Source organism: Equus quagga, chromosome 4, assembly GCF_021613505.1.
Source record: "Equus quagga isolate Etosha38 chromosome 4, UCLA_HA_Equagga_1.0, whole genome shotgun sequence".
NCBI lineage: Eukaryota > Metazoa > Chordata > Mammalia > Perissodactyla > Equidae > Equus > Equus quagga.
In genome coordinates, this window is record NC_060270.1 from 125,478,397 (window position 1) to 125,501,290 (window position 22,894).

The 22,894-nt window shown below is 36.5% G+C and overlaps 1 protein-coding gene across 3 annotated transcripts in view; it reads left to right on the forward strand.

Moving 5' to 3' along the window:
- The window catches only part of LOC124238640 (PTB domain-containing engulfment adapter protein 1), a 270,866-nt gene that overhangs the window by 200,807 nt on the left and 47,165 nt on the right, over positions 1 to 22,894 (forward strand). For all 3 annotated transcript variants that reach the window (XM_046659822.1, XM_046659820.1, XM_046659823.1), the window contains 2 exons: positions 5,213 to 5,284; positions 11,493 to 11,591. In XM_046659822.1, the coding sequence (XP_046515778.1) occupies positions 5,213 to 5,284; positions 11,493 to 11,591 (171 nt within the window). The remainder of the gene's footprint in view (positions 1 to 5,212; positions 5,285 to 11,492; positions 11,592 to 22,894) is intronic.

Consider the following 22,894-nt stretch of genomic DNA (forward strand, 5'->3'; position numbering starts at 1 on the left):
CTGCCCATGGGTCCTGTCCCCATGCCTGCAGCTCTCACTGCCCATAGGTCCTGTCCCCATGCCGGGGGCTCTTACTGCCCATGGGTCCTGTCCCCTCTGCTCTCAGTCAGGCCTAGTGTTTTGCAGTTCCGAGCTTCCCTCGCCATGTTTCTCCAGCTAGTTAACAACGTGGTTGGGATGAGATGTACTAATCCTCTGGCCATGGCTCAATTCAGTTCCATCTTTTCTTTCACCCTTCAGGTACCAGGCAGAGTGGAAAAGGATGAGAACCAGTCCTACCTCTATCCGTATACAAGCCTTTTGATGGCATGTACAATGAGAGTATTTCAGTTATTTGTGGTTTGAATTCTAGACTGTGTGTTCCTGACTGTAAGCGTTTAAGCGTTTAACGGTGTCTGAGGTCAGTTTCTTCCTGAATTAGACCCCGAGGCAAAGATTTGGGTGCAAGTGATTTAGCAGGGGACCTCTCCCAGGAACAGCCAGTAAGGGAGGAAATCAAGGAAGAGCAGAGCACCAGGTAAAGCCGCAGCCTCAGCCCACTTCTGGGGAAAGCTCTGCATCATAGCCTTACACCTAGAGTTTACCCCACCCCCAGGCAAAGGGGCTGGACCTTTATACTTCCACACCAGTCATTGGCTAAGGAATGTGGTGATACAGAGTGGGAAGCAAAAATCTCCCAGGTGTTTCTAGCTCTCAAAACTGGTAGCATGAGGGGCCAGCCTGGTGGCACAGCGGTTAAGTTCACGTGTTCCGTTTCTTGGCAGCCCGGGGTTTGCCAGTTCAGATCCCGGGTGCGGATGGCACCGCTTGGCACGCCATGCTGTGGTAGGCGTCCCACATATAAAGTAGAGGAAGATGGGCACGGATATTAGCTCAGGGCCAGGCTTCCTCAGCCAAAAACGAAGAGGACTGGCAGTAGTTAGCTCAGTGCTAATCTTCCTCAAAACAAAAACAAAAACAAAAACAAAAACAAAACTGGCAGCGTGATCTCCTTGCACAGAGGGAATCCTCCAAAGGTCTTGAGTGTGAGCTGTTACCAGCAAAGCATGGGGAAGCTGGAGGATGGATCTTAATGCTGGTAAAGTGCCTCCAAGGAGAGCCAAGCAGGCATCAACAGTATGCACTAAATTCTAGTGTCTTCCCCAATCCATAAATAAAGGAATGGCAATCCCTCGTAATTATAAAACACTTTGCAGTTTACAGAGTTCTTTTTTTAAATCTCTTATTGTAATTGATCTTCAGAACAATTTTATAAGGAGAGAAGAGCACTATTATTATCCTTACTTTTCAAGAGTCAAATAGTAAAGTTATTTTTCTAGCATCTTCAGATTCTAAGCCTAGAGTTTATTCCAGCATGTTGCCTCCTACTTAAGAGTTTTATAAATATTTTATATAGACATATGGAATGCATATAAATATGAATTATTTAATCTAAGTATCATGATGACTTTTATAATTTAAAAAATACAGGAAATATTATAAGGAATAATCTACTTTTCAGGCTTAAAATTATTTCCATTAGGCCATCTAACATTACATAGAAAAATTTGGTTAAGTGGCGAGGTCCATATTAGATGTCTTTGTAGTTTAATTCCCACCATCATTCAAGGCTTCTTCCTGAGTTTCATTACTCAGATGGTTTAATTAAAGCCAGTGTGAAAGAAACATATTAAAAGGTTCTTGGAGCATTGCAAGAGGTTGATTCATTTAGAACGTACTTGGAGTTCTTCCATAATTTTCCCATATGGGCCTATTTGCATAAAATACTTATGACTCATGACATTTCTGCCGAAATATGAATATTCCTACATAAATATTTCCAGTAACTCTTACCATCTCTTATCAACACATCAGACATTCCCTTCTTCTGGTTCAAGAATCACTTAACAATGAAGAGTCTACCTTTGCCTCTCTGTTCCTGCTAACACTAGACCAGTCACTACCGGGTGTAGGGGAGGAAGGCAATTCCACTGACCTCAAGGTCCTTTTGGCTGGGCCACAGGTTAAATTCACATGAGACAGAATAACAGGAGAAAATCAAACAAAGCTTTGTAACGTATATACATGGGAAAAACTCAGGAAAGCTGAGTAACTCAACAAAATGGCTGAGCTGCCAATTTAAATATTATCTTTAGCTAAAGGCAAAGGAGGATGTTTGGGCTAGTGGTTTGGAATTTCAGAGGGGAGGAAGACAATTTACATGGGTGGAAATGCAGATGTTTGTTAAACAAGTTTTGGTGGGCCCAGCAGGGGCTTGTTGGTGACTTTCTATCACACCTATTTTACGTTATATTATAGCCATCTTATGGTATTAGGTCCTTCCTAGAACAGGCCTTCTGTGTTACATTCTTTTAGGCAGTTTGCAGGGGAAGGTCAAACGTTCTTCCTGAGTCTCCTGAGCCCTTACTGTTTTCAGCTGGAAATAATCCACATACAAGAATGGTGCCTCTTGGGGCGGCCTGCCGTGAAGCCCATCGTGGGGAAGTTCTCAGTGATATGATAAATTCAGAGAACTTGAGAAAAGAAATTTACCCCATAGATTTACTCAGAACAAAATAGCTCCTATTGTATGAACTCCCCATCCTGTCCCTTGAATGCTTTATCCTTTCTGGGTGAACTAAAACAGTGCTTTTCAAGCCTGGGGACACACTAAAATCACCTGGGGAGCTTTAAAATACACAGATGCCCTGGCTCTGCCCCAGACCAATTAAATCAGACTCCTAGGCACTGGTCTAACTTTAAAGCTCCCATGTGATTCTGTCCTGCAGCCAAGGTTGAAAACACAGATCTGAAACAGAAGAAATGTGACAGGTCCGTTGGTGTCAGGAATAGATTTGACTATCTCCCACATCTTACTAGCAGGTTTTCAGTTCCTTTTAAGCTGAGAATTTCTCTATTTATTTTGGTCTGTTTTGCAGGCCTGGTCAATCCACTTGAGGTCACAGTGGGCGTAACCAAGTGCCCAGTGATATCGTATCTAGGACCTAGTAGCAATTGTTGGGTGTAGTTTGAGCATATTAGAAAAAGGAACTGTTGTACCTTACAGAGTTTGAGAAGTGGAACTTTTTTTGCCTTGATGCTTCCGAGCTTCACTTTCTCTTCTCCATGGGCTCATCAGAAAGATCAGCAGTTATCTTCTGTATTTTCAGCCAACCTTTCCTATCTGCTTTCCACTTCCTCCTGACCTCTTACTATTTTCTAACTCTGTTCCTTAGACTTTAGTACATGGAATCACCTATGATACTCTTAAAAGTATAATTTCCTAGCCCTACCCTTAAAGATGCCGATGTATTAGACTGAGGAATCTGCGTTGTTACGTTTTAACCTGCTCCCTGGGTAATTCTCATGCCGGTAATACAGAGAGCCCATTTTGAAAAACTGGACTCTAATTTCTTTAGTTGTTATTGTTGTTATTCTGTCAAGAATGAAGGAAGGAATAAAATGTGATTTCAAAAGATACCCTGACATTACTATTTTGCCCCCTTCCATTCTGTGTTAACAAATGAAAAATATTCTACTTAATCTTTTGATGTAAAGTGTACACATGGGGGCTGGCCGGGTGGCGCAGCGGTTAAGCTCGCATGTCCCACTTCTCAGTGGCCCGGGGTTAGCCAGTTCGGATCCCGGGTGTGGACATGGCACCGCTTGGCAAGCCATGCCGTGGTAGGCGTCCCACATCTAAAGTAGAGGAAGATGGGCACAGATGTTAGCTCAGGGCCAGGCTTCCTCAGCAAAAAAAGAGGAGGACTGGCAGTAGTTAGTTCAGGGCTAATCTTCCTCAAAAAAAAAAAAGTGTACACATATACTTACACATATTTCTATATAAGAAGTGGTGAATTCATGACTGGTAGTATGTGACAAGAAAAAAAGGCTTTGGGAAAGTATACACACAATGAACTTAATGTTTATTTCCTATTTATATAGAGATATTTTATAGAATAAAATATCCATATTTCAATTACAATTGGTCTTGAACATTTCATGACATTGAACTTCTATTTAGGAGGTATTATGTCTTTCCAGATTTGAGACTTTATTACAAAGTGGTAATTACTATGAAACTTTTTTTTGTGTTGGGGGATAGGTCAGGTTTTAACTAAAAACCTTCAGGGATATTTTAAAATTTAGTGAAATTATAGATCATGTGTGTTTTATTTTCAAATGTAGTTTACCTTATCACTTTGATGGATGGTGTATATTGAGTATTTTAAAAAGTTTGTATTTTTAAAATTTTACATGCTGTTGTTACCAACAAAGGGCATGAGCTACTCGCCATGAGACAAACGCCAGTCATCAAGAGGCAAGATGGTGGCAGAGAAAGGGCATTTTCTTACAGCTTGCTAGCAAGAGGGAAGATGGCCGACTAATGTCCAAAAGAACCATCTTAAGGCAGGCACAGAATCTTGAAACAAGTATATAGGCCAGTGGGTTACAGGAGAGGCATAAGGAATGTTGACCATCTGGTGTTACAGACTGGGAGTGGCCACACCAGATAGGTTCTCTGTCCGGGGATCGTCACATTCCTAAGGAGCTCAAAAGAACAAAGTTATCATCTTATTGCAGCTGGGAGGTACCTGGGCAAGCAGGGGTCATAAAATCTACAGAGCAGTTAGATTTCCTGAAAGCTGCATATCCAGCTGGATTAGTTAGTCAGAGGTCATTCAAAGTTACAATATGGCTTCTCTTCTACGGTGTGGCTTCCCTTGTGTCAACCTTGTGTTGAGCCAGTATCACTGAGTGTCATAATTGGAAAACAAAGAAAAATGTTGATTTGAAATTATAAACTACATTAAACCATATCAATATCTTAAAATATACTACTATTTAAATAAAATAACAAAAAGCGTTTATTTGCTTTGAATTTACAGATAACAATTTTTTAATTGTTAATATGTTTTAGATTTTGGGATCAACTTTATTCCTTTGGGCCCAGTGAAATAATTTTAGTTTCCTTTCCAGTAAAAATCTGCAAGTAAAATATTTAGGAAAAGTGTGCTTTTTAAACATCTTTGAATAATAAAAATTATGTGTGATTAAGTGATATATTTGCATTTTCATATAATATAAAATAATATAAATTAATAACTTCTATTTAATTAGGATTTGGATTTGCGTTAATGTCACACCATTCGATTATGCCATGTTACATTTTAAAATGATCTAATAATATATGCTGTAATAAAGCTTGTGTCTCACCAATGACCATTTTCAGTTTCTTGGCAGTACAGAAGTGGAGCAGCCCAAAGGAACAGAAGTTGTGAGAGATGCTGTAAGGAAATTAAAGGTAGGGAAAGCCCTCCAAATAAATGTCTGGTGTATTGATTCTGTCTCCAGTCATCAGTAGACTGATGAAAATTCAAAGCATGAATAGCTTTGTGGCAGAAATGGCTTTCAGCCTGTTAAAAATGGACTGTTGAATAAATATCACCAGATCAAAGAGATATATTTAGTAATAACTCTGTACACATAATTAATTATTTTTCTGAATGTGGCACACTCTTCATATTTTCCTAAGGTGTAATTTCTCATACTCAACAAAAAAATGTCATAGCAATATTTCCTAAGTGTTGACGTTTAGTAGCTTGCCTTTACTTTGCTTGGGCAATGTGAGCTCATGCCCTAACTCAGAAACTAGTAATGGTGTAACAAACTATCTAATAGGTAGGGTATTATATCCATCTGTTGAAAGTGTGGCGTTAGAGTTAATTACAGAGCAGAATTTTTAAGTGACACTGTATGTTAATGACAATTAATGGACAAATTCAAGAAGATCTGGACTTGTCCATGAGCAGACAGGGGGAAGTCATGAGACTAAGAGAGCAGAAAGGACATTTAATAAGCAACTCCATGTACTCATAATCAGCAAATTTCCTGAGAAAATCTTACGTAAGATACCACACATCTTAGCATGTTTTTCTAATTGCACCACATCCCAAAAGACGTTGTTTTCATTGAGATTTTCAGATTTGAAAACCTCCTTCAACAGAACTCTCATCTTTATCTCATTAAGAAATTCTAACAAAACACGATTTTGTTTACACAGTTAATTGTTTTTCTTCAGAGCTGCTCTCACAATTCTTTTGAGAAACAACCCTTCTCTAACTTTATTTAGTTTAGAGCTCATCCAGTTATTTCACAGGAGGGTTAGGCTTCTGATAGTGTCAGGCAAAGTCATAAACATTAAAAAGTTACTACTTTGCTTTGCGAATGTCATATCAGGTAGACCCTACTAAGTGTTTTAATTGAGCATATTTGAAGTGGGATGGCTTGTCTTCTGGGCGAAGAAATAAAAGTAGATGATACTTTATCCATCCATTTTATTTGTAAATGTTTTACCTAATGTTTTTAAGTAAATACGCTAAAAGGTCCCAAGATGACATCACTCCTATTTGGAATAAAAAGTGGACCAGGCAACCATTTCTTTCCACTACTCCTTATGTAATAATTCAGACTTGCCCTTGTTTGGCCAGTACTTTTAGGTACTAATAGAGGATTAGAAAGGTCTCACAGTTCATGGAGAACATTTAGAATAAGATTCTATTTAAATGTTCAAAATGTTGCACACTCTGGGCCTAAGTCCAGCTTCACTACAATCAGAATGTTGTATACAAGAATAGTGGTATTTACACTTAATGTTTCTTTTACCAAGTAGGCTCTATATTCAGTCACTCAAATCCAAAACCAAAAGGATTCAATTCTATAGTGACTAGATAAAATGTAAAGAGATATTTGAAATGAAACACTTTCAAACAATGGCTGGTTTTTATACATTTTTGTGAGACTTCATATGCAGTTCCTATGTAGTTTCATGTTTAGAAATGTACTCTGTTAATAAAGGAATGCGATTTACAATAAGATAAAAAATATTCAGTATAGTTTAAAAATGCATACTCAGTTAATAGTAGCTTTTGTCTTTCAAGTATCTTCCGGAATAAATATGTATTTATAAGCAATCTTTATTCTGCTGATTGCAAAATTTTTGTAGATCAAGAAAGTATATCTAAGGGTAATGATTCGTGAACTAATGAAAATGAATAAAACAATACTTTTTACCTACTTTTATTTTAATCTTTTTTTGTTTCTTTGTGTCGAGGTCAGATGCTATATCTCAGTATATAAGAATATTTATATTTATTTTAAGAACTCAGACCCTGGCTCTCTTTAATTCTGTTGTCATGTAGAAATGGCCAGAAGATGGTGCTATGGTTCTACTAAAAAGAAGACATTTGCTCATTAACTCTACTTTGTATTCACATCCCCCTTTTTGAATTTCCTGCTTACTTTTCTTGAACATATATATTCTGACTGCTTTTTTATCCATTACAGTTCAGTATTTTATTTCATTTGCTACATAAGGTAATATTTTATTTATATTTACTAATTTTTCAAAAACAAAATATTAATATATTGGCTTCGGACATTAAAGAAGAATTCAAAATTTAGGACTAATCCAAGATGATGGAAGACTTAAAGAGTTTCAATAATGTGTTTTCATGCTCTGTGCTTAATGATGCCTGATTATTTTTTAAGAAAAATTTTAAACTTTGATTTATTTTATTACCTACTATTTTTCTGTCATTTTGTGATGAATTTATAGTTTATAAATTTTTCTTAAATATATTTTTATGTGTTAAAGTCTTTATTTTAAGATACTGTGTTTGTCAAAACAACACATTTTCTATTTTTTAATCATGTTCAACAATTTCTATTTCTTAATCATGTTTTAGCCCACCGTTTAGAAAAATACCAAATTTTCCAAAAAATAATAATGGAAAAACCTTTTCAACTTCTATGTATTTAATAGCATTGCTAGTGTAATGAATTTTATTTGTAATAGTGAGTTATTTATTTTTATTAATACAACTAGTACGAATGTCAGAGGGCTCAATATATTTCATAAACATCTGCTTGTGATGTTTACATGTGGATGAATATTGGTATATAGATCAAAACTTCTTGATTTCTCTGGGAGATAACCAGATGATGGCGTTCCTGGACCCCAGTTTTAGAGGAGAGACCCCCTCACTCCAGTGGAGCTAACTTAAAATTACGTGACGCTACCTCAAGGAATGTGGCCTTGGAATCACTGTTGAGTTCTGTTAAATCTGGGCCCAGCAGTTTCTCGATTGGACCTCACTCTCTCGGTGTAGCATGACACTCTGTTTATGTCTTCATAACGAGTTATTTAATTAACAAACTGTTTAGAGCTTAATTTAATTATATAGTACATACATAGCTGATTCCCCTGCAGGAGTATTAGGAATACTTTTAATTAAATTAATAATTTAAGTATTAGAACCACAAAGAAGAATAGTAGCTCAGAATATTTGACTTAGTAATAAATTTATTTATTTTATTGCTCAATAATACATGTTCCATTAATAATATAGTTAGATTTCACTTTTTTGAAAGTTCTTTGAGAAACGAATAGAAATTCTGTGATGATGATATTGAAACTCAGTGGTGCTTCCTTTAAATTTTCTTTAGCTGTTCTACTTACCGGGGACATATATTTAACTAAGTACTTTATGTATTTCAAATAATACTTCATCCTTCCCCGTCATTTTATGATAAAGGTTTATTTTGTTTATTTGTTGGTTGTATCTGGATACCCTCCAGATTGCGTAGGCTTTACCCTCCTTGAGTATTTTTCTTGGATTATTATATTCAAGATTTGCTGGTAGATCACTCTATCTAGATGATTAAGAAATGAATCCACCAAAAGAAAAATGGGAAAAAAATTTGCAAAAAGGCTCTTTGACCATTAATATTCAAGTAGTAAATAGAGTGAGAAAAGAATACAATGTAAGTAAGAATGATGAGCGTGTCTTCTAAGTAAATTGAAGTATTGTGGAACAGAGTTAGGAGGTCTACAGGCAGGAAAAGAGACTTGGAGGGATAATGCAAATCAAAGAATGCAGTCATCTTAAATTTTAAAAAATGGGCAGGAATGAGAATGTTAAACTCTGTTTAAAGTATGGATTGTATAAATAGAACCTTAGGCACAGGTGTTTTGCAACATCTTTGCAACAACCAAGGCCAATAACCAGTGTACACCTTGATATACATGAAAATGTATATCAAATGTATATGAAATGTATATCAAGAACTGGGAATTTTTTTTTAATGCAGAACATATGCTCTGCAAATGCAGAGTTATTTGGTGAGTGGCTGCAAAACTAGATTCTAAGCCCGATTGCTCTAGACCCATTTTATGACCAGGGTTCTAGGCCCGATTGCTCTAGACCCATTTTATGACCAGGGTAAATAACTTCTCTGAGACTTATTTTTCTCATCTTTAAAACGGGAAGATTGGATTGGATGCCCTCTGAATCTTCTCTGAGCACAATTACTTCATCTTGATATGAAGCAGAGACAAAGGCTTCACAAGCCACAGATCAGATATTTTATGTTCGTGATTTTTTCCTTTGTCTCATTCTCCCTCCCTCCCTCTTGCTTTTTCTACCTCCAGCCCCTCCTCGCTTCCTTTCTTCATTTCTTCCATTCTTTCTTCCCTTTTTTTCCTGGCAGAAAAGAAATGACTCAACAGATAAGTTTAATATTAGTGGTTGTTTTGTGATAGACTTTTTGGAAACTAAAAGAGGTCACAGGAATGGTTGTGTCCAGATGTGGAAAAGGCCTCAAGAGCCACTGCTCCTTGTCTATTTCTGGACAAAAGCAGCCCCTGGGAAGCCAGCTTAGAATGCTTCTGCATCCAAGATGGGGATGGCTGAGTTCAGATACGTTCACACGGATGGAGAGCAGCTGATTTATTTTGTAAGCCTTCATATGTGAAAACCCTCAAATTGTTTTAATTATGGCAATACAGGAAGGAGATTACGAAGGGAAAAGAAACAAAATTAATCCACTTTCTTTGAGAGAGAGCTGGGATCATTTTTAAAGATCTGCACTGAAGCAAAACAAGTTTCTTAAAGTCAAAAAAAATTCTCTGGCACGAATTAGTCGAAATCATGTGCAGAATGTAAGACTGCTGGATACAAAAAAAAAAAAAAGCTGCCTACATTTGTAGAACAGAACAGACAGCAAGCTAAAAAATTATACCACCCAAAATGAAATAAAACAAATGGTACCCTCCTATCTTCCCTGGATATTAAGGTAGGCACTTCAAGGCATTCCTATATGCATTAATTATATTCCTCTCCGGGGCAGTGCAAAGCCATGAAAAGAGAAAAAGGCCGTTAACCACTCTCTGCTCCAGGACTGAACCATACCATGTGTATTCACATCTGCCCTAAATTAGAGAGAAATGCACAGTGCAAATAAATATGACACACAAAAGAGGACCAAACCCCCACCCGGCCTTACATGTGATCTATTTTGAGTCAAGTTAGGATGATCCATGTGCTGAAAACATGTTTTATGAGGAAATAACATTTTGAAGTCCTAAAAGAGGGGTGAGAAATCCTATTTTTTATTAGTTTTTTTTTTTCCATTTCTTAAAAAGAAAGCTAAGAGAAGCGAGGAAAGAAGGAAAGTAGGGAGAGAATAGCATTTCCAGATAAAATCAGGGCACTGAATAAACTGAATTTCAGATAAAAATGAATAATGTTTTTAGTATAAGTATGTCCCAAATAGAACATGGGACATACTTATACTAAATAGTGTATATAAGTTATATGTGTGTAGACATATAGAAAGAGTGTATATGTGCATTCTAAAATAAATTTTTTTTTAAATAGCCATTGTTTAATGTCCAAATTTAACTGGACTCCTGTAACTTTTTTCCACCACCAAATCTGGCAATGCTGGGAGAGAGGCAGAAACTTCCTCTACCAAGTACGTTAGTCTGCTGATTTTCTTTCTGATTTTATAAGAAAACCTAATATACACTAACTAAATCAATAAGAAAATACAATAAATACTACTATGAAAGGATTTTAAAAATGTTTATGTTTTCAAGACACTCACTATCTTTATAATTCCTGGACTGAGCCTAGATCTGAGCCTTTTAGTCGGGATTATTACTTCAATTCTTAGCTTCAGTTTGAATATGGAAGTCTGTCTCTTTTCGTTCATTGATTTGATTGGGTAGGATGGTATTCCAAACGAGAGAAGTATCTAGAAATGACAAGGATGGCTGATCCAGTGCTAGCGGACCACAAGTTTTCTAAAAGTATTAAAAAGAAAGGAGCCACAGGAAAAGAAATGGATCTCTGCTTATCTTCCCAGAAAGAGCTTTCATTTTCTCCACTGGTATGGAGGTGATTTTTTAAATATCATGAAAGAAGTGCATTAAAAATGTTTTTAAAAAGTTACTGAAAATCAATCTGATTTTATTGATAGTAATGGTTGATTACTATGATTTCTAAATATTTTGAAGCTATGTGGGGAGTTTATAAAATAATTTATCATGGGCAATAATTTATTTAATGAAAGTCCACCACTGAATACAAAGTCCACATATGTATTTCTTTGTGTTCACTCTCCATAGAAACAGAATTATGGTTTTGTGAATAATTTTTCATTTACAGTTTGCAAGACACATCAAGAAATCTGAAGGCCAGAAAATTCCTAAAGTTGAATTGCAAATATCAATTTATGGAGTAAAAATTCTAGAACCCAAAACAAAGGTAAGGCTTATTTGTGAATGTCAGAAGCACTCTGATCTCTAATTAATTGCAATTATATTGCTATTTTAGTGAGTACTTAAAATCTGTTACCTACTGGCATTGCTTAGTTCTAAGTTAATGACAATTTAAAACTCTATAGGATTTTTAGGAGGAACAACCTTTGGGATTGCTTTCTGAAGGGTCTGTTCTTCAGCCTGGATTTGGAATATAATAATTTATATTAAGTGTATTCAACAGTATTTGGTCTTACATTTAGGATTTTTTCTTCATGTGCTGTGAAAGAGATGAGTAAAGTGTGGTTCACTGAGTATGAAAGAAGATGAAACTGTGTGCCATTTCTTAAAATGTCTTGGACTGACTCTTACGGCCTGTAGACATGGCATGTATTAGTTTACTAGGGCTGCCATGATAAAGTACCACACACTCGGTGGCTCAAACAACAGAAGTTTCTTTTCTCACTGTTCTGGAAGCTAAAATCCGAGATTAAGCTGACAGAAGGGTTGGTTTCCTCAGAGGCCTGCCTCCTTGGCTTGCAGATGGCTGCCTTCTTGCTGCCTCTTTACAGGGTCATCTGCACACACACACAGTTCGTGTCCCTTTGTGTGTTCAAGTCTCTTTTCTTCGAGGATACCAGTCGGATTGGATAAGAGACCACACTAACGGCCTCAGTTTAACTTAATCATCTCTTTCAAGCCTTATCTCCAAACATAGTCACATTCTGAGGTACAGGGTGTGTTGGGGGTTAAGGCTTCAACATTTGAATTTTGAGGGAATATGATTCAGCTCATAACATAGCCTAAACTTAAGGTCCTTGTATTTAAGAGCCTTTTCCCTTACAAATCCAATGAAAAAGATTTAAAATATAACTTATTCTGGCTTCACGTTCATTAATATATACTTGTCATGGATTGAGTATGCACTGAATATGTACTTATTTCCACCTCAGATTCCTATATTGTATCCCTAATCCCCAACGTGACTATATTTGGAGTTTAACTGAGGTCTTAATGGGGCCTTAATCCAATAGGACTGGTGTCCTTATAAGAAGAGAAAGACACCATGGGTGTGTGAGCAAAGAGAACAGGCCCTGTGAAGACATAGTGCGAAGGCGCTGTCTGCAAGCTGAGGAGAAAAGCTTAACCAAACCTGCTGACATCTTGATCTTGGATTTCCAGCTTTCAGAACTGTGAGAAAATACCATTCTGTTCTTTAGACCACCCAGTCTGTGGTATTTTGTTATGGCAGCCCTAACAAACTAATACAGTGCTTTATTCACGATGCCTCAGAATTATTGTTTAGTAATTTTAAGAAAACCATAAAAGTCAGTTTGGAAATATTCAGTAACATTCAACTCCAGTTATCTTACAGATATATATTGTCAATGCTTTCTTGTAACACTGTGCATTCTTACTGACAACTTAATTAAATTTGAAAGCCCAAGGAAACCCTGACCTGTAAAGAGATTATGAAAATATTTTTCACAGGTCTGCAACTTTTCAGCCACTAGTCCAGCCTTTGCCATTGATCCCTTCATCTGTGTGCATACCAAACCCAGACAATGTCTTGCTATTCCAAGTGTGCTCTGTGGACCGGCAGCATCAGCATCACCTGAGAGCTTGTTAGGCTGTAGAATCTCAGACCCCATTCCAGACCTACTGAATCTGAATCTGCAGTTTAAGAAGAAACACAGTGATTCTTAGGCACATAAAAGTTTGAGGGGTTCCGGTGGAGTCTGCCGCCTCATTTTCAAATGTAGTTCATGGAATACTTGCATTAAAAATACTGCAGACATTTTGAAAAATAAGTTCTAAGGTCCTATCTTAGCTTACAGAATGAGAATCTCCCTGGAAATTTTGCATTTTTACTGTTTGAGGATAACTGGAGTATGGCATAGTTGCATCCATAGTTATTGTTCAATTCCAAATTAAGAACAATGACATTCTTTCAGACTTCTCAAGCCATAAATTTAAGACCTCCCACAGCTATCCTAATTCCTTCTATTATCCACACTCAGTATTAAATAACAAACCAAGAATTGGACACTTTTTTTTGGTTATGGCTAGCCCAAAATAACCATTGCTGAGCTGGCTGAAAGTAGACAAAAGAAGTGGCAATGGGATAGTAGAAGGTCTCTTCAGGCATACAATGGAAAATGTGTCCAGTCATCCCTCAGTGTCCACAGGGGGCTTGGTTCCTGCCCCGCTGCAGGTACCAAAATCCACGAATGCTCAAATTTTTTGTATAAAATGGCATACGATTTGCATATAACATACGCACATCCTCCCATACTTTAAATCATCTCTAGATTACTTATAATACCTAATACAATGTAAGTGTTATGTAAATAGTTTTTATACTGTATTGTTTAGGGAATAATGACAAGAAAAAGAGTCTGCACGTGTTCAGTACAGTGCAACCATCATGGCCCTTTCTATCTGCAGTTGGTTGAATCTGTGCCTCCGGAAGGCTGACTGTAGTTTGGTGGGAAATGAGGCAATTGAAAGTGCGGCTTTATCTACTGAATAAGTGGGTTGGCTGAGATGAATTCATTAGGCAAGTGGTAGTTACAAAAGAACAAAAGGCTGAGGAAGCAATAATTTGCAGAGTGACAATGTAGTAACGAAAATATGGTCTTACATGGAAGTAAAAATAAAAACAAGTCCTACATTTCCTTTTTGAAATTAAGTGGATGTTTAGTGGCAACTGTCCAACCAGAACAGGTCATTTGTAGGCCGTGTTTGGGTTTAAGGTTTCTTCTAAACCATATGGATCCTGTAACTGTTTTGGAGTGTATGCGTATGTAATTAACTATTAATTTAATTTCGTACATGAACGTTTAGGACTTGTCAAAGCACACCTTGAAATATGTAGGGCTGATAATACACTTCATGTATCCTCTGCGTGTATTCTTGTTCTTTTTGATTTGAGTCTACCTATAACGTATCCTAGGCTATAAAAATTTCACCAAAACCATAATCTGTAAATTTTAATCTAGTAAACTATTCTCCTATCGTTGAACATTTACAGTGCTTCAAGTTTTCCATTAATTGATAGTTTAAATGTTTAGAAAATACAAATATGATTAAATACAATATAGAGAGAGAAGTTTAGTGTTTAGAATTTACAGTTTAATAATGGCATATCCTTAGAAAAGCACAAAATAGAAAGACCTACATCTACTACAAGATGAGTAACACTAACACGTGGGGTGTGTGTGAGTATGTAAAGAAAGACGGAGAGTTGGATTATGCCAATGCAAATGTAGCACCGTGTTACCAGTTGCTGATTCTAGAGTCCCCCATAATAAGTCTCCCATAAAAATTTGTTTTCCAGGTGGCCAGCTCTGTGGTTTAGTGGTTAAGTTTGGCGTGCTCCACTTTGGTGCCCCGAGTTCAGTTCCTGGATGTGGAACTACACCACTCCTTGGCAGCCATGATGTGGCAGCGACCCTCATACAGAGCAGAGGAAGATTGGCACAGATGTTAGCTCAGGGCGAATTGTCCTCAAGCAAATAAAAAGAGGAAGATTGGCAACAGATGCTAGGTCAGAGCTACTCTTCTTCAGCAAAAAAAAAAATTAGTTTTCCATTGACAATCTATCAACCATATCGTTCTGTTCCCTAAACTTTTACTGTCAAATCTCCATGCCTCCATCAAGCTAAACTCAATGCATGTACACGATTGATGGGGTTTTTTTGAGGTCATGCTGGCTTATAACATTGTGGAAATTTCAGGTGTACATTGTTATATTTCAGTTTCTGTATAGACTGCATCTTGTTTACTACCAATAGTCTGGCTTTTATCTGTCACCACACATATGTGCCCCTTTACCCCTTTCACCCTCCTCTCAGTCCCTTCCCTTCTGTCAACCACTAATCTGTTCCCCTTGTCCATATGTTTATCTTCCACATATGAGTGAAATCATATGGTGTTTGTTTTTCTCTGTCTGACTTATTTCACTTAGCATAATACCCTCAGGGTCCATACATGTTGTTGAAAATGGCACAATTTTGTCTTTTTTAATGGTTGAATGGCATTCTATTATATATATACCACATCTTCTTTATCCATTCGTCCATCAATGGACACTTGAGATGCTTCCACTTCTTGGCTATTGTGAATAATGCTGCAGTGAATGTAGGGATGCATAAATCTCTTTGAATTGTTGATTTCATGTTCTTTGGGATAAATACTCAGTAATGAGACAGCTGGATCATATGATATTTCTATTTTTAATTTTTTGAGGATTCTCCATACTATTTTGTACAGTCGCTGCACCAGTTTGCATTCCCACCAGCAGTGTATGAGAGTTCTTTTTCCCCACATCCTCTCCAACATTTATTTCTTGTCTTAATTATAGCCATTCTGATGGGTGTGAGGTGATATCTCATTGTAGTTTTGATTTGCATTTCCCTAATAATTAGTGATGTTGAACGTCTTTTCTTATGCTTGTTGGCCATCTGTATATCTTCTTTGGAAAAATGTCACTTCATGTCCTCTGCCCATTTTTTGATTGGGATGTTTGTTTTTTGTTATTAAATTGTATGAGTTCTTTTTTATGTTTTGAAAATTGACCCCTTTTTGGATATATGATTTGCAAATATTTTCTCCCAATTGATGGATTGTCTTTTAATTTTGCTCCTGATTTCCTTTGCCTTGCAGAAGTTCTTTAATCTGATTTAGTCCCATTTGTTTCTTTTTTCTTTTGTTTCCCTTGCCTGAGTAAGCATGGTATTTGAAAAGATCCTTCTATGATCAATGTCAAAGAATATACTGCCTATATTTTCTCCTAGGAGTTTTATGGTTTCAGGTCTTACATTCACGTCTTTAATCCATTTTGAGTTAATTTTTGTGTATGATTTAAGATAATGGTCTGCTTTCATTCTTTTGCATGTGGTCATCCAGTTTTCCCAACACTATTTATTGAAGAGACATTCCTTTCTCTGTATGTTCTTGGCTCGTTTGCTGAAGACTAGCTGTCCATAGATGTATGGTTTTATTTCTGGGCTTTCAGTTCTGTTCCATTGTTCTGTGTGTCTGTCTTTCTGCCAGTACTATGCTGTTTTGATTGCTATAGCTTTGTAGTGTATTTTGAAGTCCAGGATTGTGATAACTCCAGCTTTGTTCTTTTTTCTCAGGATTGCTTTGGCTATTTGGGGTCTTTTGTTGTTCCACATAAATTTTAGGGTTCTTTGCTCTATTTCCATGGAAAATGTCATTAGGATTCTGATTGGGATTGCATTGAATCCGTAGATTGCTTTAACTAATATGGACATTTTAACTATGTTTATTCTTCTAATCCATAAGCATGGGATATCTTTCCATGTATGCCTTCTTCAATTTCTTTCAATAATGTCTTATGGTTTTCAGTATATAGGTCTTTCACCTCCTCAGATAAATTTATTCCTATGTATTTTATTCTTTTTGTTATGATTGTAAATGGGATTGTATTCTTGACTTCTCTCTCTGCTAGTTCATTATTAGTGTATAGAAATGCAACTGATTCCTGTATGTTGATTTTATACCATGCGGATTTGCCGTGGTTGTTGATTATTTCTAACAGTTTTTTGGTGGATTCTTTAGGTATGTTCTATATATAGATTTATGTCATCTGCAGACAAAAAGTCTCACTCCTTCCCTTCCAATTTGTCTCTCTTTTATTTCTTTTTTTTGCGTAATTACTCTAGCTAAAATTTCCACTGCAGTGTTGAATGGGAGTGGTGAGAGTGGGAATCCTCATCTTGTTCCTGTTCTCGGAGCAATGGGTTCAGTTTTTCACCATTAAGTATGATGTTGGCTGTGGGTTTGTCCTATATGGTCTTTATGATGTTGAGGTACTTTCCTCCTATACCCATTTTTTCAGAGTTTTTATCATAAGTGGATGCCATATCTTGTCAAATGCTTTCTCTGCATCTATAGAGATGATCATGTAATTTTTATTCCTCATTTTGTTAATGTGGTGTATCACATTGATTGATTTGCAGATATTGAACCATCCCTGAGTCCCTGATATAAATCCCACTGACCAGGGTCTGTGATCCTTTTATTGCATTGTAGTATTTGATTTACTAATATTTGGTTGAGGATTTTTGCCTCTATGTTCATCAGTGATGTTGGCCTGTAATTTTCCTTTTTTGTGTTGTCTTGTCTGGTTTTCGTATCAGGGTTATGTTGGCCTAGTAAAATGAGTTAGGAAGCATCCCATCCCCTTCACTTATTTGGAAGAATTTGAGAAGGATGGGAATTAACTTTTCTTTGAATGTTTCGTAGAATTCACCAGAGAAGCCATCTGGTCCTGGAACTTTGCTTTTTGGGAGGTTTTTGATTACTCTTTCAATTTCTTTCCTTGTTATTGGTCTGTTCAGATTCTCTATTTCTTCTTCATTCAGTTTGGGGAAGTTGTATGGTTCTAAGAATTTATTCATTTCTTCTTGGTTATTCAGTTTGTTGATGTATAGCTTTTCACAGTATTCTCTTACAACCCTTTGTATTTCTGTGGTGTCTGTTGTAATTTCTCCTCTTTCATTTCTGATTTTATTTATGTGAGTCTTCTGTCTTTTTTTTCTTAGTGAATCTAGCCAGGGATTGTCAATTTTACTTATCTTCTCAAAGTATCAGGTCTTAATTTTATTGATCCTTTCTATTGTTTTCTTGGTCTTTATTTCACTTATTTTTGCTCTGATTTGTATTATTTCCTTTCTTCTACTGATTTTGGGCTTTGTTTGTTCTTCTTTTCCTAATTCTTCTTCTAGGAAAAACTAAGCTTGTTTATTTGAGATTTTTCTTGTTTGTTGAGGTAAACCTGTAATGCTATAAATTTTCCTCTTAGTACTGCTTTTGCTGCATCCCATAGGTTTTGATGTATTGTGTTTTCATTTTCATTTGTCTCCAGGTCTTTTTTGATTTCTCTTTTAATTTCTGTATCTATCCAATAGTTGTTCAGTAGCAAGTTGTTTAGTCTCCTCATAGATGTATCTTTCCCAGCTTTTTTCTTGTTGTTGATTTCTAGTTTCATAACATTATGGTTGGAAAAGATGCTAGATATGATTTAAATCTTCTTAAATTTATTGAGGTTGGCCTTGTTTCCCAACATATGGCCTATCTTTGAGAATGACCCATGTGCATTGAGAGGAATGTGTATTCTCCTGTTTTGGGAAGCAATGTTCTATATATCTCTATTAAGTCAATCTGGTTTACTCTTTCATTTAAGGTCACTGTTTCTTTCTTGACTTTTTGTCAAGATAATCAATCCATTGATGTAAGTGTGGTGTTAAGGTGCCCTACTGTTATTGTGTTGCTGTCAATTTCTCCCTTTAGGTCTCTTAATAGTTGCTTTATATACTTTGGTGCTCCTGTGTTAGGTGCATATGTATTAATACGTGTTATGTCTTCTTGCTGGAATGTCCCTTTTATCATTTTATAGTGCCCATCTTTGTCTCTTGTTATCTTTTTTATTTTGAAGACTATTTTGCTTAATACAAGTATAGCTATACCTGCTTTCTTTCGCTTGTCGTTTTCTCGGAGTATCATCTTCCATCCTTTCACTCTGAACCTATGCTTATCTTTAGACCTGAGATGGGTCTCCTGGAGGCAGCCCATCATTGGGTCTTGTTTTTTAATCCCTCCACCCACTCTGTGTTTTTTGATTGATGAATTCAGTCCATTTACTTTTAGAGTGATTATTGATATATGCGGGCTTCATACTGCCATTTTATCTTTTGTTTTCTGGTTGTTCTATGTTTCCATTGTTCCTTTTTCTTTGTATTTCTATCTGCCATTTCAGTTTGCTGGTTTTCTCTTTGTTTATGTGTTAGTACTCTGCTATGATTTTTTATTTTGTGATTAACATGAAGTTTGTATGTAACATCTCATAGATGAGGTAGCCCTTTTTTTGATGGTCTCTCGTCTTCGTTAGCCTATGCAGGTTCCATCCCTCTCCTCTTCCCCTTCTATGTTTTTGTTGTTACAAATTATGCTTTTTTGTTTTGTGAGTTTATGACCAAATTGAACTGTTTTTAGTTATTTTTGATGGTTCTTTTTCTTTTATCCTTTATGTTCTAATTAAGTGTTTACTAACCTATTTGGATGTAGAGCTGAAATTTTCTGATTTTGTCTGTCTATCTCCTTGCTCAAAACTTTGTAAACCTTTGCTTTTTTGTTTCAGGTAGGAGGGCTTCTTTCAGCATTTCTTGTAGGGTAGGTCTAGTGGCAAAGAGCTCCCTCAGCTTTTGTTTGTCTGGGAAAGCTTTTCTTTCTTTGTCATATCTGAAGGATAATTTTTCTGGATAGAGTATTCTTGGCTGATAGTTTTTGTCTTTCAGTATTTTGAATATATCATTCCACTCTCTCCTATCCTGTAAGGTTTCTGTTGAGAAACTGAAAGCCTGGTGGGGTTCCTTTGTAGGTTATTTTCTTCTCTCTTGCTGCATTTAACATCTTTTCTTTGTCATTGACTTTTGACAGTTTTACTATTATATGCCTTGGAGAAGATCTTTTTACATTGATGTAATTAGGAGTTCTATTGATTTCATGTACTTACATGTCCAGCTCTTTCTCCAGGTTTGGGAAGTTCTCAGCTATTATTTCTTTGAATAAGCTCTCTACTCCTTTCTCCCTCCCTTCTCCTTCTGGGATGCCTAGAATCCTTATGTTGCTTTTTCTAATTGAGTCAGATATTTCTCAAAGAATTTCTTCATTTTTAAAAAATCTTAGTTCTCTCTCCTGAGAGTTGTCATTTTTCTTTTGTTGTACAGTGTTACTATAGTTCTTCGTGGTGTTTGATGAATTGATCCTCTGCTGGTGTATTTGTGGTAGTAATCACCTTTTCTTATTTGGGTATGGCATCAGTTACTTTGGTTCTGGTCACTTGGGTCTCATGTTCCTCTACTGTCTCTCTGCAGGCTTAGATGCCATTGTCCCATGTGTTATCTGCATTGCTGTTCTCCAGTTGTCTGAGGGTGCTGGCTGCACAACTGCAAAGGGTGCTGGGCTCATGGGTGTCAGTATCTCTGGTGGGGTCCTGGGGACCCAGGGACTTGTATGCAGCTCCTGCTGCTCATGGAGCTGGTATCAGGGGTGCCAATGCTGCCACTGCTCCACTGACCATTGTGAGCAGGGACTGCTGCCATACCACCACTGCCCCACAAGCAATCATGTGCATGTGGAACTGCCACCAGCTGCCACCACCACCCTGCATAGCTATTTGACTTTTGATCATTGTATTTTGCCTTATCCAAATCAGTAATACCAATACTTTTCTTTCACGTCTCAAAGTCTCAATTTCCTATACTTACTAGGTAATTTTCAAGAGACCCGATTGAATCTTTCTCCCAAAAGTAAGTTTTTCACGCTTTTAGTGGGAAAGTAGTACCTCCATTTTCATCCCTACCAAACTTTAAGAGTGATCTTGAAGTTTTAAAATCTTTGAAATGTTTTGTAAATTCAGTTATATTACATCTGAATGAGAGCAACTGGCTTTTAACATATATATTACATATGAATATAGTGTATCTGACTCTATTCATAATAGTGGTTATATGGAACATGCCATTTTTAGAATCCATAAAAAAATATAGGTAATCTAAAAGAGAGATTTACCAGCTCTGCTAGGCATCAGTGCCTAGGAGGAGACTCCTAAGAATGGTGATTGCTGGACTACACCCAGGCCTTTCAGATGCAGAATCTGCAGAACAAGACTTAGAATCTATATTATAAAAAAAGGAAAACAACTCACACAAACAAACAAACCTGCCCATATGACTCTCCTACAGCCTGTTCACAGATAGGCATTTAGTAACCAGTGTTTGAGGGGACATGAGTAAACCAGAAAAAACATCTCTCATTCATTTTATTTTGGATATAAGTTGTAATTTAGGAAAAATACAATCAAATGCTCCTAAAATAAATTTATTCATTGTATAATTACATGTATTAGGCAGGATTTAAAAATTTATGGACTTGATAGGAAATAGACCATTTTTTCTCCCATTTGAAGGGATGAAAATGGAAGTGAAAAGCAATCTCCATTGTCTCAAATATCCTTTCTGTGTCTTTTTCCCTTTCTACTTTTTTCCCTTGTCCTCCAAATGAAGATTATGTAGTGCTGGAAAGATGTGGTTTAGGTGAATTGGGGATTTATTTTTGGTGGCAATGTTAGCTCAAGGCGAATCCTCCTTAAAAAAAAAAAATCTCAATAAATATTTGCAATATATTTAAAAAGAAAAAATTAAGATGATTCCCAACTGTCATAACCAAAGGCTTTCTGTGATCATACTGGTTGGTGACTGAATGAGGACTGCATAGGTTTCACCACCAGCTGTGTAAATGGTATGTTTTCATGTTACTTATAGTTTCTCTTATAAATGGAAAAGAACAAGTCATTTTTCTATATTGTATAGCAATAATATTTCTCTTTATGTATCATTAACATGATTATGCAATTAATAACGTGATGTTGACCTGCTGTCAGTGTTTGGGAGCTACAGTGTGACCGAAGGCTATTGCTTGATTGACTGTGTGGGGCAATAAAATTTTTTCTCTACCTTTTTAGGTTCTTGTGGTTGGTCTAAGAATTAAACTGACATGAGAAAAACAAACAAATTTAATAAGATGTATACCTCCTGTATATATGGGAAAGACCCAGGAAAACTGAGTAACTCTCTGAAATGGTGGAAGCTATCACCTTAAATACTATCCTCAGCTAACATCAAAATACGATGTTGGGGGTGGGAGAGTCAATTATGGGACGTCACCAGGACAAGCACAGTAAACAAAGATAAAGCTATCATGCAGGTTTAAGTCCTTGCCTTCTCCATTGGTAAGAGTTTCTGCAGATTTAGATATCCTCCTCTTTCTGGAACAGAGAAGGAGGCGCTCTTACAAATGGAAATGTCCTTATAAATGTAAATGTTTTTTTACAAAAGGTAATTTCTACTGTTTTCAGAGCTTTTCCTGTGTCTGCAGTTTCTTAAAAAATCAGCCTAAAATAATCTTTATGTTAAAGAGATATATTTTGGAGTGGCAAATTCTGCTCCCCTACAACTGCTTATTTATTAACAAATGCTTTATTAACAATAAAACAAAAGATATGTCAATGAGAAAGAGACTAGTCAGTCAGACAAAGTATAGGAAAAGAATAGTCTCAGACAAATGTGATCATTATCCATCTAGCACTAACCACAGGAAGGGAAGATGCCCTCATCAAAAGCCTTGGTGTTGAGCTCTTCTTTTTAGCATTGTTCCTCTCTGTTTCTGAAATGGATGGATCAGACTATTTAGTAATCTAGTAATTACAAAAAACTGTAG